This window comes from Panthera tigris, chromosome A1, assembly GCF_018350195.1.
Source record: "Panthera tigris isolate Pti1 chromosome A1, P.tigris_Pti1_mat1.1, whole genome shotgun sequence".
NCBI lineage: Eukaryota > Metazoa > Chordata > Mammalia > Carnivora > Felidae > Panthera > Panthera tigris.
Genome location: NC_056660.1, coordinates 118,268,144 through 118,286,273, shown reverse-complemented (window position 1 = coordinate 118,286,273; position 18,130 = coordinate 118,268,144). Strand labels below are relative to the sequence as shown.

The window sequence follows — 18,130 nt, the reverse complement described above, 5'->3', positions numbered from 1 at the left end:
AAGTCAGTCTCGCTCCCAAACACAGCTGTCTGAAAACAGCATTATCATATTTTCCCTAGGGGACTGAATTTTCAACAAAATAAACTGAATCACAACATAGCTGAGTTCAAGTGGGGCGAGGGGGTAAGAAGAGAAGGGGACTTAAAGCAAAAACAACAGAAACGTCCTGGCTTCCAGAGGAATTGGCACCCCTAAAAATAAGTACCGGCGCTATGCATATATATGTACAAGTCTCCTGAGTATCTGCGAGGGAAGCAAAAAGAAACCATGGTTCTTAATGAGCGCAAGGACCACAGCCTCTAAGAGGCTTTCTCCCCTTTACTGTGTTCCCGAAACAACACTGAGCCATGAGCCTACTCCCGGGTGAGCACCTCATGGCACACGAATATCACTGACATGTAAACCTTGCTCCTGTATGTGATCATCCGTGCCTGCATGCCAGGTGCTGTGCTAGGTACTCACGTGACCTCTCTCTAAGCCGCAGGTCAATTCAGCATGTAAAGTAGGGTGAGCATGCCACGGGAGAGATTTCCTGACCTGCTGCACAGCAAAGCAGGAGAGGGGTGGGAACCGGAATCTACGGCTGTGGCTTCTCCCATCTGCACTCTCCACTTCTTCAGCCGTCTCATTCTTTCAGCTCAGCTTTTCCAGCCAATCTTCACTATAGAAGCCATTCCCCAGACCCACAAGCACGGATTTCAACAGGTAATGGTGCCTCTTAGCACACCTCTGCCTCTGGCCTCAAGTACAGCCCTCTCGGCCATCCCGATAGCTGAAAACATCTGAAAATGAATTCAGACTTAGTGAGAGGCCTCCGCCCCCTTACGTCTGGCCTCCAAGCTTTGGAGCTCTTCGCACAACTATAATGGGCACAGAGATAATGTATATGCATATTAATTTCAACTGTCACCAAAAATGTGGTGGTTGTACTCCTGCCTAAAAACTGTAGGAAACGCTGGGGAAACAAAGACGACTTGAGTTGTGAGGAAAGGCCGTGGATTTCGGCAGATGCGTGAAAAATTGCTTCCAAAGCAATGCTGATACACACCAAGCAGGAAGAGATGTGGGAACATAGGAGAGTATTTGATTCTTGCACACGGGTAGCTTTCTTTCAAAGAAAAGTTGTTTGGGAAACCAGCACCATTTCGGGTGAGAACTACAGTCCCCAAGGCCAGCTCTCTGGGCGGCCTCGAGACAAGCCAGGCCCAGGCCGCTGAAGAGCTCTGATGGGGCTGTTCTCACGCGCCAAAATGCAAAGTGCCGGACACAAGACTATCGCCACTGTGATTACATGTGTTTCTGAAGTGCAAGGGCACCTCTGTAAATGAGACCTCACGACCACCAGTGCAGAGGATACAAACTTACATTAAGGAGACTGGGAAATCATTCCCCAAAATACTGTTGTTCATTTAACTCTGAAACTTGAACAAATGCGAGCTGTTTCAAGCCTGCTTATGGTCTGGCCACCTTCTAGCCAGGCCAAGAGTTTGTCTCTGTGCCAAAAGCTCAATTTGGAATTCTGATGCGAATCTGAATTTTTCACAGTTTTGTTGGTTATTCCGATCCTATTTTGCTTGGAAGAGAATATTTCAAGAAAATTCAACGAGGTTTCCTTTGTTCTGTTCAGAACAATCAGTGTACAAATGACTGCTGAATGATGGAAGGGTGAGTTCCCATCACCTATGAACAATGGATTTATGGAACTCTACCATGTGGCCGGAACAATCTACTCATGTCACAGAGACTTTCCAAATGAATACACAAGGGGGGCGGGGATTTATTTTGTGCCCCAAGCGGCCTGTTAATTCTATCCAAACTTACAAACTAATTCTGACTTAGTTAGGAACGCCTTAGAAATAAAAGTTTTTCGGAAAGCTGGGGTGCTTGGGTGGCTCTGTTGCCTGAGTGTCTGACTTGGGCTGAGATCATGATCTCAGGGTTTGTCAGTTCAAGCCCTGCACTGGGCTCCCTGCTGTCAGTGCAGAGCCCGTTTCGGTCCTCTGTCCCCCCTGCCCTCTGCCCCTCCCCCATTCTTGCATTTTCTCTCTCAAAAATAAATAATCATTAAAAAAAAACTTATTGGGAAGCCTATAAGCCTTCTGAAAGCTACTGAGGAATAAAACTGTAAAATAAAAAAACAACTCTGGATACTCTTCCAAGTATTCTCAATTTCAAGCTTCCTATAAGTGGAATTAGCAGTCCCATAAATACCAAGCTCCTGTTTCTCCTTAAGCTGTGGTCAGGAGAGTGGTCAGGGCACTTTGGGCTCTGCAGTCACACAGAACCGGGTGGAGTCCAGGTTCTGCTGCTTGCTCAGTGGGCAACACCTACAGCTGCACTGACCTCACCAACACTGATAATCAGCATCACTGTCACAAGGCCACAAAAAGCACAGGAAAGGAATGTACACTTGTCATATGGGTGGAAAGCAAAGAGGCTTGGGAGCTAGACAGACTTGGGTTCAACTCAGGCAAGAGCCTCAACCCCTCTGAGCCTGTTTCTCTCGTGTAAACAAGGAGGATCCTATTCCTGCCTCACAGAGCTATTAAAAAGCTAAGGCACATGAAGCACTGAGCACACAGAACCCAGCAAAGAATTGCCTAGAGATGGTAGTGGTATAAATAACAATAAAATAACCAATAGGTATTGAGTGGCCATCATGCTCAGTTATTTGCATAAATTATCTCATTATTTTTACTCAGAATAACTCTGTAAGAAAGGTACTATTATTCTTGGCATAGTGAATGCGAGGAAACTAAGACTACGTGAAGATAAACTGATTTGTCCAAGGTCACCTATGTGCACGTAGCTGGACTCGAAACTTAGCACGACTGTCTGGATCTTACCCACCTGTAGTCTTTATACCTATTATTAATTTGAGAGACAGAGGACAAAATAAAAAGGATACAAGTTTTACAGTTCAATGGATCTGACTTTAGTTGCTTACTAGTAGTTCTGGGACTCTGAACAAGTTGTGTAACTCTCTGACCTTCAGATGCCTCATCTGTAAAAACTCCCGGGACTGTGGCGAAGACTGAAACACCTAACACGGTTTGACACTCAGTGTTCACGAGATATTACTGCATTCAATAAAAAAGTGGAAGAAGGGAAATAAGTGGAGACTCAACAATGAATTATTTGCAGTCAGGACACAAGGATTTAATTTATAAGTGCAAATTTAATTACTGCTCTTTGCAAAACATCGATCTTAACTGCTTACAGCAATGTTAAAATTTCCTGTTCTTTTCCTTTGCATCATCTACAAAACTCAAATTTCACTGCCTGCTCCCCCCGCCTGCCAGAGGCCCATCTTGACACTGTAGACCACTGACACTTGCTAAATTTGTTTTTAGCCATGGCACATACACATTTTTACACCTCTTCCGGTCCCGTTCATACATGCTCCTGTAATTTACAAGGATTAGGAGCTTCCCTATAATGTGTGGGGTACACTCTTTATTATGTGCTGTGATTTTTATGGGAGGAAAATTAGGTCATGATGAAGAGTTTCTGGTCTGTAACTGCAAAGTAGCTCTCAGACAATAAATCAATGACAGAGGCCTGGGGATTACAAAGCAAAACAGAAGAGACTGAATGTTTTCCTGAGACACAAATTCATCAGTTCCAAGTATTAAAGGATCAACAAATCTGGGCTTGTTTAACGTGAGGACTGTCTGCTTTGGGAGTGGAAGGCTGGAACTACCAAGCAGGACTCGCAGACTGCCCACTCCCTCTCATGGACAGACAGTACAGCAAGGCCACTTAGGGCCCGAGAAGCCATAAACCCAGCGCCTTTCCATGGGAAAGCCAGGCAAGTCGTAATAGGGCTCATTTATAGTAACAGTTAAGAAACCAAATTCATAGGCTACAGCTACAGAGAGGGTTTTTAAGGACAATTGGAAGTCCAATGTCCTATCGCTATCAGCATTTTGGCAGAGAGATCAACAATTTAGAAAGTAGTTTGGGAGTTTTATTAACAGTCCTTCAAGAAGAAACCAATTCCATTTAGTAACGGAGGGCATATATAGATGGTACGGGTAATCCATGGGATGTTAGGGTTTTCACTATCTCAAAAAAGATTCTATTTCTTGTTCTCTTTGTCAACAGAGAGGAAGAGACGAAAACATAACAAAACTCTACCCTTATCTGAGCAACATTAAAGGAGCTACACATTCACACAATGATTGGTTTATCTGGGGCTTATTGGGAGGGAATATACATGCTTAGATCCACAACCTTATCACATGATTAAAGATTAACTTGCACACACTTGACACTCAAGAAAAGTAAAAAGGCCTGTGAAGGAAGCATTCCAGCCCAGCATACAAGTAAATCTCGCTTACTTTTAAACCTAACATGGATAGGATCAAAAAAAGTACATTCAGGAATGAATGGAAGGAAAGGTCACAAAAATTCCTGATGAACACATAAAAAAAGCCACGATCATAAGATACAAGATTAATTTCCCATTAATTCCCCTAATTCCCAGTCTCCACCATCATCATTAATGTTGCCTATCAACAACAGCTTGAAATATCAAGAAAATGAAATAAAACTACCAAATGCTTGTCAGTTGCCAGAAACAGCTCAAGCCAATTGCATCTTATTAACTGATGTACATTTTGTGTGCAAACCCCAACAGCAGTGCAATGGATTTCAATTCCACTGACATTTTGGTAAAAGCAGATCAAGGTAGTTTGGTGGGCCCAAATCAACTCAAATCAAGACAACTGCATTGAAAGACACTACCATTCCAATGGGAATGCAAGATTGCTTAGGCCATGGTGTTTACCCTAGTGTTTAGTGGGGCCATCCATGGTTACCAGCTCTTCTCCTTGTCATGTAAGATTCAAAGTTAACATACTTTAAAAGGGGGCATCTTTGGGCATTTCTAAGAATTAACAATGTAAAGATCAACCCTCCTACCTCTTCCAAAGCAAACTGATGAACCGGGAAAAGAATCATGATGATTTCTTTTATAAAAGATCGACAGGCATTAAAAGGGGCAATACTGATAAAAGCATGTGGTGCACGGGCACATATGTGCACATGCACATTCTTCTTCATGTACAAAAACCCTTTTGAGTGTCACAGCCATAAGAAATATTGTGGACCATTACAGAACAAGTGGGTCCAATCCTACTATTATAGGTTGGAATTTAATAGGAAGATGTAACACACACACACACACACACACACACACACACACACACACACACACACGTTATTAACCAGAGATTTCATGTTTAACTAAAACTATATAAGAAGAAAGCAGTTTGTTTCCTTGATAGGATTGCTCTTCCCAAACGTCTAAAATTTTAAAGTTATTGGCAATGCAGTCTTCCAAAAAAAAAAAAAATTTAAAGTAGCAAAATCCCTAGGCTTTGGGGCATTTTACAATGACAGCACTCACCATTTTGCTTTACTATCTTAACTACCAGCATATAAATATTGGTACCTGCCACTATAACTCTACATATTGGCCTGCTTGATGTTTTAAGGCTGAGAGTGATCAGCTGTGAGCTGGGCAAAGATTGCATCCATACAGAAATGGTCATTTTACATAACAGATTGTTACCTTAAACCAAGTTTGCAGCAAGACTTAAAATCTTTCCCCTTTGAAATGTGACTACAGGTTTGTTTGTTTGTTTATTTGTTTGTTTAAAAAAGGAAATCTCTTAAGTTTATTCTTCTTTAGATCTCATGAAGAACCAAATAAAATTAGGATCTTAGTGTACCTTGTGTTAAGTAAGGGCTGTAAGTCAAAGGTTACACTCTGAAATTGTTTTTATATATAAAGCCACAAGTTTACAATAGTATAGTCAACTCTATGATTTCACAATTTAACAAGTGATTTTGATATCAATAATCAGAGTGCAATTTGGTTTGGCTCCCAGGGAGGTCCTTCCAAAGTGCTGAGGTAATCATTTCACCCCTTTACTGGGAAACCTGACAGTTCTCATTTTTCAGGAGTAAACGCAAACCCTTTCCTATAGCTTTCAAGACTCCAGACAATGGGTAAAACCAACAGTTTTTGGCAGCATCCCCCACCACTTGCTAACATATAACCCACCATTCTTTCTCAACCGTGTAAAGTTTAATACACATGAGTTAATTAATCCTGATTGACTGACGTTCCCCTGGAAGGCTGTTCCTCTTGTCTCAACTCTTTCTCTGCCTAGAAAACGTCTTTATCTGTCTGAGCCTGATACTAACAAAATTAAATGATTTCTCCTCAGTGATGCCATACATTTTACTCGTCTTATTGGATGCCACTTAGCACACGGTATCATATTGAGTTGTACCCTGATAAAATTGGAGCACCTTGGGAAAAACGTCCCATCTTACTCATTTGCAGCCAACAGTAGGTGCTCAAACAATGCAGTGCCCAGAGACAAACTAGAACAGATTTGAATAGCTTGGGTTGTGAAAGCATTTCAGCCCTAGCTCCTCTCCTAAAGGCTGTTTCTTAAACTTCTTGCACATCAGGTTTATAATTTGTAAATTAGAGGAAAAATATCGATCTTACAAAAATGAAATGATATGATGGATATAAAGCTGCTTGGCACATTATCTTGTAGACAAGAAGCTATAAGTAAAAGTTAACTATTGCTGGGGTGCCTGGGCAGCTTGGTCGGTTAAGCATTCAACTTCAGCTCAGGTCATGATCTCGGTTTGTAGGTTTGAGCCCCACGATGGGCCCTGTGCTGACAGCTCAGATCCTGGAGCCTACTTCGGATTCTTTGTCTCCCTCTCTCTCTGTCCCTCCCCTGCTCACACTATCTCAAAAATAAATGAGCATTAAAAACTTTTTTAAAAAGGGTAACGATTGCTGCCAATATTACCTCTAGAGTATGCACGTTACAAAAATCCATTACCTACATATCTGTATGTATTAGCAAACATGGAAAAAGGACGATCCCCCATGAGTCCCCAAACATAATTGCTATCTTCTGGCTTTTTCCTCTCTGCCTCCACTTACTGTGGGATATTTATTTCCTACAACGGTTCCAAACAATGCTCTCCTCGCTGGATCTGCAGGGGGAGGTGAAGGACAGAGTTTCTGGCCATATGCTTTAGCCATATGCTTAAGCCAGTTCAAACACAGGAGCCTTTTTCCTTCTCTTCAAAAAAGATGTTTTGTCAGGTAAAAGAAAGTGAATTTTCTGGCTAGCAAGCATTCCCCCTCCTCTCTCTTTTAAATGTCAATTTTGATGACAAAGAGGTTTTTCCAGTTTTAGACATTGATGATTTAGTTCCCCACACTGAGGCTTTCAAAGGGTATTTGAGGACTAACTTGTCAGTATCACCAAATGTCCCTCGGTTCTGTAAAAATTGGCAATGCTGAGGGGAAGGAGAAGAATGCTTCCTATAAGAAATACTGAGGAGCTGCCTGTGTTTAGGGCAAGACTCTCATAGGAAAGCAATGCCTTCTCCAACAGAAACTACACGCAAACCTGCCAAGCATGCGAGGTGAGGTCTTATGAGAGAACCCCTGCACAGACAGCAGCCCACAACTGCTCCTTCACCTTTATGAGCACAGTGCTTCTCCCAGCAGAGGTGGGTTCTATTTCCCACCCTTTCAATCTTGCTGGCCTGGTGACCTGCTTTAACCAACAGAATGTGGCTGAAGCAACACTCTGTCTATTCCAGGCCTACGCCTTAGGAGGCCTTGTGGTTTCTCTGTTTGCCCCCTTGATAGTTTGCCCTAGACTACCAAGTGATGAGGGATCACATGGAGACAGAGAGACAGAGACCCCCAGGAAGAGGATCAAGGTATCCCAGTGACAACTAGTACCAAGGTTTCAGATGTGTGGACTAAGACCCTCTTGGATCATCCAGCTGCAGTCAGAGCATTCCAGCAGATACCATATGGGACACACAGGAGCCCTCCTCAAATTTTCTGACCCACAGAATTGAGGGCAAAAAAAAAAAAAAATCCTTGCTATTTTAAGAAACTAGGTTTGGAGACGATTTTTAAGCAGGAATAGATAACTGAAACAGGCATCTTAAGATTCTCCCCCCACCCAAGGAAGGAGAAAAAAAAAAAAAAAAGAGGTTAGAGTGGGAGAGAGCCAAAGCATAAGAGACTCTTAAAAACTGAGAACAAACTGAGGGTTGATGGGGGGTGGGAGGGAGGGGGGTGATGGGTATTGAGGAGGGCACCTTTTGGGATGAGCACTGGGTGTTGTATGGAAACCAATTTGACAATAAATTTCATATATTGAAAAAAAAAAGAAAAACAAAACAAAAGATTCTCCCCCCCCCAACCGTGTGTGTGTGTGTGTGTGTGTGTGTGTGTGTGTCCAGTGGCTAGATGCCTAGGTTTCTATACCCTCTCTTGGTACCATCTTCTATTATTGGGTGCCTCCTAATTTTATTCCAAAGGACCAAGTAAATATGTTCTACAAAATGTTCGTAACAATATGAGGGAGTATTATGCCAGTAATTGTGGGGGCCATATATTTAAGACCTGTATTCAGATTTGTTTCAAGCAAGAGGGCATATACTATTGCATGCTTCTTACTGGAGGACAGGATGGAAAGATGCTGTTGGAAAGCATTTCTTCATGTGGGGTTTCAGAATTTTGTCCTACTCATGATGCTAGTTAAAAAAGTAGTCACTCATTTACATTTGTGTATGTGCGCATGTTTCTAGAAAATTACAGTCAAGCCTAAGGGAATGCTCATTAAATATTAACTAAGATCTTAATAGCGTAAATTTTAAAGAACAAGTCTCTGACAATATTCATCTGAGGACACAAAAGTGCTCTGGATTTGATGACTGAAGTTCATCAAATGGGAGGAAATTAATCCAAAGCATCATCTCCAAAAAGCCAGGGGCCAGAGGATGGCCACGGATGCTTAGGATTCCTATTAGGTGGGTCTAAGAAGTGCTTATTTTATACCCAACCAGCCCTAAAAGTATATTTAAAAAGTAGTCCAGCTGATTTACTCTAAGTTGTTTTTACCAAAAAGGCAAACCTAATGAATGAATATGAAGGACTTTCTCCCCAGAATAAAGCACATATCCAGGTCTTGCAAACTTTGGCCCATCATGGATCCCTGAGGGGTCCTCTATCGAGGTGGTACGTTAGCTCCCTCACCACTGGAGACAGGCACTCTGGTGCAGCCTTCATCCCAGAAATGTTTTCATTCATAGTCCTTCATCACTGGCTCCCACAGGAACATAAAACCTCACTGTGATTCATCCCACTCTCTGGCATAGACTAATGAAAGAGAGCATATAATGAAGCACTGTAATACTCTCTTAATGCTTTATGTACCTTAACAAATACCAGCAGAGAGAAACATAATTTATAATCCAACAAACCAGATGTGTATTTTCAACCAGTTCTTGCCCATATACTTACAGACCTGACCATGCGCTTCAAATTTCATTTCTATTTCTGTATTTTGTGCCCTAGGCGGGATGGCTCCTTGTTTACACAAGTTTCAATATTGTTTTAGCACTTTCTGGTCCTTTTCCCTATCTTGTGACTTTTGAATATGCTTGCTGGCTTTGAAGGCCCAAAGATACCAAAAAGAGTTACAGTTCAAAAATCATTAGACACTGCCCTTTGGGGAGATGGAATATAATCAAACTGCTCATTCCTCACATATCTGTCTCAACATTTAATCGTTTATTCACAAAAAGATTAAGTTGTAAAAAATATTATTTTTGGGAGAGGGGAACACGTGACATTCAGAAGTAGACTTGAGCTCTATTTTCAGAGAACTCTGTTGAGACTGTTCAAAACAATAGTTTTCCATTAATGAGCCCTACTTCATGCCAGATTCTTGGCTAAGTCCTTTATATATCATCTTGTTTAAGCCTCAGCAATCCAACTGAAAAAACATGGCAAACTGGCTAGCGGTTCATCAAACTTGCTTCCCCTTGCTCTGGGTACACAGTTCAGTCACTTTCCCAGCCTCCTTTGCAATTAGATGTCACCATGTGACTGACTTCTGGCCAATGGAATGTGGAAGAAAATAAGGAAAGCATCTTGGAGGCTTAGTTCATGCACTCTTAACCCAGGGTTCCACGCTTTCTCATTTTCCTCGCCAACTGGTTGATTACAGAGATCTGCAGAGCAGAAAGCAGAGCTACTAGAAGGAAGGGACATGCGTTACTTAACTGCTACACAGGATGCCACTCTCAGGATACCTACAGTGAACCATTATGCGAGCAAGAGATAAACTTCTATTTCCTGATTCATTGATGTTCGGGGGTTATTTGTTGCAGCGGTTAAAGTGTACTGAAAGTACTTTCATGAGCATAGAGAGGTTAAGTAATCTACTCAATAAGTAGAAAGAGGTGGCAGATTTGAATCCAAGTGTCTTATCTCTAGAAACCATTTTTTTAAATGTTTATTTTTGAGAGACAGAGTGCAAGCATGGGCGGAGCAGTGAGAGAGGGAGACAGAATCCCAAGCAAGGTCCAGGCTCTAAGCAGTCGGCACAGAGCCAGACGCGGGGCTCGAGCCCATAAGATGCGAGACCATGACCTGAGCCAAAGTCAAACGACCAAACAACTGAGCCACCCAGGCGCCCCTCTAGAAACCATTTTTAACTGTTATTCAATTATATTCCCTTTTCGCAAGTTCATTTTTATCATATATCACACAAACTTCACCTATACCTAATTAGACTATATATGAGAGAGGTGGCTGGATGATGGTCCAAAGTTGGCAACAAAGAAAACGTAATTTTTCAAATAAATAATATGATTTCCTATCTCTATTAACCATGTAAGAGAGAGGCCATGCTACTCACACAACTTTGCAGGATATTTGTTACTTTTTCAAAGTTTATCCTCAGAGGGTCTTGGGTAGTTAATTTTAACTCTACAACAAATTACCTCAAAGACCTGGTGACTTAAAACATTTAGCACCTCTCTCAGTTTCTATGGGTCAGGAATTCAGGAGAGGCTTAGCTCAGTGGTCTTCTATGAGGTTGCACACAAGATGTCGGTGGGGGCTGCATCATCTGAAAGTGTGACATCCAAAGCAGCTCATTCACTTGGTGGCCAAATTGGTCTGCTTGTTGGCAGGAAGTCTCACTTTCTCCCCACAGGCTGTGTGACTGCCCTCACAACATGGTGGCTTATTTTCCCCAAAGCGAGCAAGTCCACAAGCCAAGGGCAATGTTGCAAGGCCTTATTTGATCAGTGTCCAAAGTCATACTCCATTATTTTTGCAATAGCCAATTGATCACATTGGGATCAATACTGGATTCCCCTATGCAGTGAAGGGACTACACAAGGCAGTGAATACCAGGAGGCAAGGGTCACTTGGAGCCATTAGGGAGGCCAGGTACCACAAGAGCCCATTCATTCATCCAACACAAATATACTGAGTGCCTATGAGGACCTGGGGACAAAGCAGTGGACAAAACAAAGTCCCTGCATGCATGAAGCATACATTATAGTGGAGGTCAGAAAGGCAAAATTTTAATGAGGAGGTAAACCATGTAGCATGCTAGGAAGAGGTAAGTGCTACAGAGAGAGAAAGCAGGAGTCGCGGGAAGGGGAATGCTGGAGTTGGGACTGTAGGCAATTCTAAACAGAGAGATCTAGGCAGGCCTCACTTAGAGGGGCCTAAAAGAGGTAAGAAAGTATACCATGAAGTTACAGGGAGGAAGACTCGTCCAAGTACTGGGACAGCAACTGCAAAGGCCTTGAGGTGGGCATGTTTGCAACGAAAGGCAAGGCCGTCAAGATGGCCATAGGAATGAACTGAAGGAGAAGGTTGTAGATGAGATGAGGTAAGTCAAAGAGGCAAGAGCAGAGTCTGTGTGGGACCTTCTAGGCTCTTGTAAAGGCTCTGACTTTCACCAAGTCAAGTGGGAAGCCACTGGACGGTGCTTAGCAGACAACTGGTATGATCTGACTTAGCACTTAAAAAAAAATCTCACTCTGGTGACTAATATGAAAATAGAGAGGCCAAGGGTGGGAGAAGAGAACAAATCAGGATGCTCTTGTAAATATTGAGACAAGAGATGATGACGGCTTATGTTAGAGTGTTATCAGGTGCAGACAAGTGGTGAGAAGTGGTCTGACTGTACATTTATTTTGCAGGTTATCTAGCACAATTAGATCACCATTCTAGGCAGAGTTTTCGTTTAGGAGGGCAGCATTTTTAAGATTATTTTTTATTATATCTCATCACTGTGGCTCTCAAATGGTATTCTAGGAGACCCTATGAATTCTGAGAAGCTTCTTAAGAATTTGCTAGTGGGAACTAAGGTGGGACAGATGTAATGAAGCTTCATGGCCCCACTCCAGTTCTGTAAGGATAGTTCTGTGTTGACATAGTTTATTATGTACGATGAGAGACATCTTTTTAGGAAAGACCAGAAACCCCAATGCCCTAAAAGAAAACAGACTCCCCTTCCAACACACACACACACACACACACACACACACACACACTATGAAAAAATACACCATTTAGAAAACTGGAACGTAAACACAGTAGGAAAAACATCTGCACTACAAGATAAAAATAGTTTACTCTCCCTAGTATTAAAACCAACCAACCAACAAACAAACCTGAAATTCATGAGAAGACAACCAAGTAAAAAATGGGTAAAGGGCCTTTTGTAAATGAGGGTCAAAAGGGTACCTCTTCATTGGATTGTTGTGACCATACATTGACAACCCACATCAAATGCTTAGCATAGCTCCTGGTACAGAAGAAAGGCTCAACCAGTGCTGCCCATCACAACTGCTACCATAACAACCACTGTTGTTGCCCTACTCTCCATCTGGCCAAAGCTGCCATGACAAGACGACCATCACTAACACCACCACCATTATTAGCAGCTTCATCAGCATCATGGTGTAAAAGTCATTAGCAATGGGAACTTGCAACTACCTTGAATGCCATTTCCAACTCAAGTCCCCCCAAAGTAAATTCTTCACTCACAGTAACCAATGGTATATTACCTTTTCGTGATTTTCTATGAGGATCTCAATGACAATGTTCTGAAACTTGATATCCATGATGGCGGCTACTGTTTCTTCCTGAGGACGCAGTAGGGTGGGTCCAAACACCACGCCGAGGTTTGCCACTGTCATCAGATTCTGCTTGTGGTTGTTAGCGACACTGGGAGGAAGGAAAAGAAAAGGCACAAATGAGAGAAAGACTGTACAAATAGATAGCTGACTTCCTGGGGCCTTCCCCTATCTTCAGACTCCTCATCTGGCTGGAGCCAGACCCTGGGACATCTTCAGATATCAAGTCCAAAGAGAGACTTCTCTACTTGTATTTTTGTCCCCCAGAGTTTTAGAAATCTTCAGTATTCAGGCTACTTTGCTCTTTCAGGATATGACATTCCTTTACACATTTCTGTTTTGCCTACACCAACCAACCAACCAACCAACCAACCAACCAAAGCAGCTGCCCTCCAAAATGTGAAACTTTGCACATGTGAATCCCTGCTCTGCAAATCCAGGTAACTGCTAAACTTTCTTAATTATGACTTTTATACTTCGCTGCTGCTTAAACTCCTGTGGTGATCATTAGCATTTTCTCTAGTGCAAATATAAAAACTCTTGATGGCTTTCATACATTTGCAAACAAGGCACAAGAGAAACCTAATTTTATTTTATTTATTTATTTTTAATGTTTATTTTTGAGAGGGAGAGAGAGACAGAGTACAAGTTGGGGAGGCGGCAGAGAGAAGAGAGACAGAGACAAAGACACAAGAGAGACAGAATGCTTTGCAGGCTCTAGGCTCTGAGCTGTCAGCACAGAGCCCAGTGTGGGGCTTGAACTCATGAACTGCGAGATCATGACCTGAGCAGAAGTCAGATGCTCAACCGACTGAGCCACCCAAGTGCCCCCAAACAGACTTAATTTTAAACAATGGATAGATCTTACGAAGTCCAGCACTTTAGGCTCAAAGTATTAAACTCCATCACATAAAACATGTGGCTTTCATTAAGCAAAACATGTGGCACAGAAATAAAAATGCACCACTGTGTATATCCATGTATATGGCTATGTTTATATTGTCACTTATACTCAAAGTCTAAGAACACACAGGGTCAGCAGTAGCTGGGTCTGAGTAATCTGCTAAATACATATACTTCGTTTTGGATAAGTACTACTCAAAACATGTATCTGATCTTCATACCCCAGCCACCATGATCTAGCCATAAAACTTAATTGTTCATTTGCTGGCCTTGCGTATAAAAATATGCAAATGATCTACAGGCAACAAATAAGTTAAAAGTTAGGCTCAATTTAGTACTGTTAAGAAAATATTAGGGGCTTCGCTAAATCACCTGTTAGAAAAAGGAAACTATTCATTACTAGCAACTAGAGAGAAATTGGTCACAGATAGTAGTTTGCACAGACATACCTCCCTAGCATTTAGTGCTATTTATACAGAGTATTTTTCACACAATTCTATAAATGCCTGCACTGTTTCTCTTGAATACTTCTATTTGGTAGGAGGAGAAGACGTTCTACTGCCTTCAGTGCTGGTTGTGAAACTGAGCCTTCACTGAAATTACTACGTCAACCAATTTTATCAGCAGATGTGTACTTTTCTATGATTTTCCAGGGCTAAAAGTCTAATTTCATCAAAACTTTCTCTGCTGAAAGGGGCAGGAAGGGTCGTTAGGTCAGTGAAACTTGTAACCGCGGAACGGTCCAGATACGAAGAGAATTTGCTTGCTGACTGCTAAGCAAGGGCAGTGACCACTGGTATCTTGGCCTGTTTCTGGTCCACATAAAAATATTCTGCGTTTTCTGAGTTGTAGTGTTGTGTCTCCATTTTACTTACACACTTCCCAGGTACGCATCATGTTTCTGAAAGCATTAATGCTCAGGGTCAAGTTCTTACCTAGCAAGGGCAAAGATTCCGTTTCTGTGCCTCAGTCAATAAGTCTGCATATTTACAAGCTGTTTGTAACATCGCTTCTTTCAACATGGGCTCTTGGGTGCAGGAAGTGAATTCCATGCCCTTATTCTTCCCCCTCCCAAATGAACAAAGTCATTAGACTTACCCCTCCTGCCTCAAAAGTCCCTTGTGCAAATGAGTCAACAAGCTATTTATGTATCAAAGTACTTTTAAATTGTAGACCAATATAAAAACATATGGTTTGGATGATGATTTTTTTTTTTAACCACTGTGCTTCTCAGCACTACCTCTGACTAAAGCAACAGGATCCCTGACTAGCATTTCCACAGTCAGGTTTATCCTGACTGCTACCACCAGTTACTGTCTATAACTCAGCCCTGATCAAGTCATTCCTCTGCTGACAACTACAGTGGCCCCACACCTCACTGGGAAAGAACACAGTGAACCAGTGTGCATAAAGTGTTTAGTTAGCACTTTTGCACTTGTTCTGATAATAATGATTATAAGCCCTCGATGGGCTCCAATGTCTTTAATGTAAAGGCCAGACTCTAGTGAAGTAACACACCTTTCCCCAACTCACCTCTAAGCCCTTCTCTGCCGCCTGCTTGCTCTGGGTCAGTGGACAAGTGACTCAATGTCTAAGCTTTGGGCTCATCTTTGAAGATTGGGGAGGGGGAGGTAAACAATACAACTACTTCATGAGGTGGCTGTAGAAATTAAATATGGTAACATGTGGGAAACGTAGTGATTATTATTATAGTAATTCACTATCCATCCTCTTCCCACTTTCATACCTATCTGCCTTTGTCACTCCTCTGCCTAGAATGTTCTCTTGCACTTCACAAATGCGCCCCCTTCCTTTCTGCAGTCTCTGTCCAGTCTTCCGCCAATCCTCCTCCTCCTCCTCTCAACCAAGGCAGAAGTATTATCTTTATTACAAGTTATTAATGTCTCTACTGCTGCCTTAGGATCAAGACTGTGCACTTATTTTACTTGGTAACGCTAGCACTGAGCACAGTGCCCAGGAGAAGCCCAACGAATGTTCATGAGATGTTAAATGGGATGTTTCTGGGTACACATAAAACAACTGTTCCCAATCCAGCTACTTACTCATAAAACCTCCAACTATTACTGATGACATTTTAGGGGGACTCTATCTCAGCTATCCCAACCTCACTTTTCAAAGTCTGGAGCTGTGTTCCATTTCTTAGGTTTAATTAATGAATAACAATTACTCTAATTTGCAGGCCCCAATGCCCAAAGGCATTAGGAAGAAAGGTACAGTAACTCTAGATAAGCAACTCTGAATATAAATAGGCTTGAGGCTACCCAACATAATTCATTTCCTTTTTAGTGGTCCATTTTTTTTTAAAACTTGAACAACACATTGATCTATGGCTTATAAAACTTTTTTTGGGGGGGAAGCTGCACCCTTCATGACTAACTACCATTATCTTTTGGCATACTGAAGTAATAAATTTATCTGTCACTTGATTATTACTGTTCACAAGTTGGTATGGCTATGTTCATTACACTAGAATGAATAATTAATGGCTTGAGATCTCTATGTATCCCGGGGAGAAAGGCCTAGACCTCAGCCTCTGCTGGCACCAGCCATCCATTATAGCTTGACAAATTTACAGATGTGTGGGAGGCAGGCTGGCAGACCACTGGGAAGCCTGGCCCAGCAGAGGCCATGGGACTCATTCATTAGTGAGGTCTATAAAACACTGAGAGCTGCTTTCTGGGTTGGTAATTGGGCTGCATGACCTCTTCCTCACACAGTCCAGAACGTCATGTTGGGTCTTGACTTAAAACCCATATATAAAAGTTTCTTGTGCATTGCACATTCCACCGCAGGAGTTTGTGCCTTTCAGATCCTTAGGTCTACGTGGACATTTCTGTGGTGCCTTCCCCAGGAACTGGCAGTTCTATAGGCTTCCTTTAAATGTTGTAGAAAAACAGTTCCACATGTGATTTTAACCTGAGCAAGACCCAGGCCCTTTTGTGACCATGGAGTTTGCTGTTATTAGCTGAAAAGCAGTAAGTCTCTTGAAGAACATGCCTTTAGGGCAGTTGTTGAGGGGCTGGAACCCCATGTTCCCAGCACTTCCCTCATGAATTGCAATTAAGGAGAAAAGAGCATGCTTCAAGGAAAATGGCCTTGGCAGAGGGGCCTCCTGCCACCTTTGTCTAAGGGGAAATGGGTGGGGACTCTGGATTGGTCTGATGCTCTTTGAGATGCAGAAGGAGGTAAATCATTTCCAGATGAGGATGGTGGTGGGGGAGTGTTATGAGAGGAGGAGACAGAAGTCAATCCCTTTGGGGCTTGTAATGCAGTGCCCCCCATGCTGTCATAGGGATCACATCTGTTTCCTGTGGTTTAAATGAGAGCCATAACTCTGGAAGTGCTAAGCAGTGCTTTAAGTCACAGACTGGTCCTGATGTATTCCAAGAAAGCATAAGCCTAGGGCTGCATTTGCAAATAGCTTCCACCTTGAGGCCTGGAATGCTGTGTCAAGGAGTGTCAAGCCTAAGCCCTGGCTCCACCGGACACGGTGTGGTGACAGGTTAGCACTATGTGCCATGGACTGGATGGGTGGTGTACAAGCACAGCAACACCTACCCACCGTGCTTTGGTTCAGCTTCCGGTGTTACATAACGATGATAATTTACACTTGTAGCGTGTTTTAGAGTTTCTGAGGAGTTCTGCAACTATATGTTTATTCAACCTTCCTCATATCTGAAGAACACAGGAGCTCTCAAACTTTTGGACAATGTCCCATGATAGGGAAAACGTTTTCTTACTTAACCTTTCATTAGTACATGCATACATATATACATAAATAGCAAGACACACACACACAAACCAGAAACAAAAAGTTGGGGAGTAGTAACGCTGATGAATGTTGATATTTTCTCTTCTATCTTTTTTTTTCTTAACTTACTATTAAAAAAAAAATGAAAGTAATTTCTCATCCCCCTAATGGACCATGACTTACAATTTGAGAAGTGCTACTCTAGGGGTAGAGAGGACAAATATTATCTCAAGTTTACAAATATGGAAAAAAAGGTAAAGGAGACACTAAAGCACACTGCTTGGAATCAGATGACAGCAGGAAGGTCACATGGCATCTCTAAGCCTATGTTTTCACCTGTAAAACAGAAGAAGTAATACCTACCTCATTAAGTTTTAAAGCTAAGTAAGATTAGGTGAATAAATCTCTTGGCCTGCAATAATGGCTTAATAAATGATG

At 42.1% G+C, this 18,130-nt stretch overlaps 1 protein-coding gene across 7 annotated transcripts in view; it reads right to left on the bottom strand.

The window, feature by feature from the left end:
- The window catches only part of ARHGAP26 (Rho GTPase activating protein 26), a 424,049-nt gene that overhangs the window by 89,577 nt on the left and 316,342 nt on the right, over positions 1-18,130 (bottom strand). For all 7 annotated transcript variants that reach the window (XM_042986221.1, XM_042986218.1, XM_042986228.1 and 4 more), the window contains one exon: positions 12,949-13,108. In XM_042986221.1, coding sequence (XP_042842155.1) covers positions 12,949-13,108 — 160 coding nt within the window. The remainder of the gene's footprint in view (positions 1-12,948; positions 13,109-18,130) is intronic.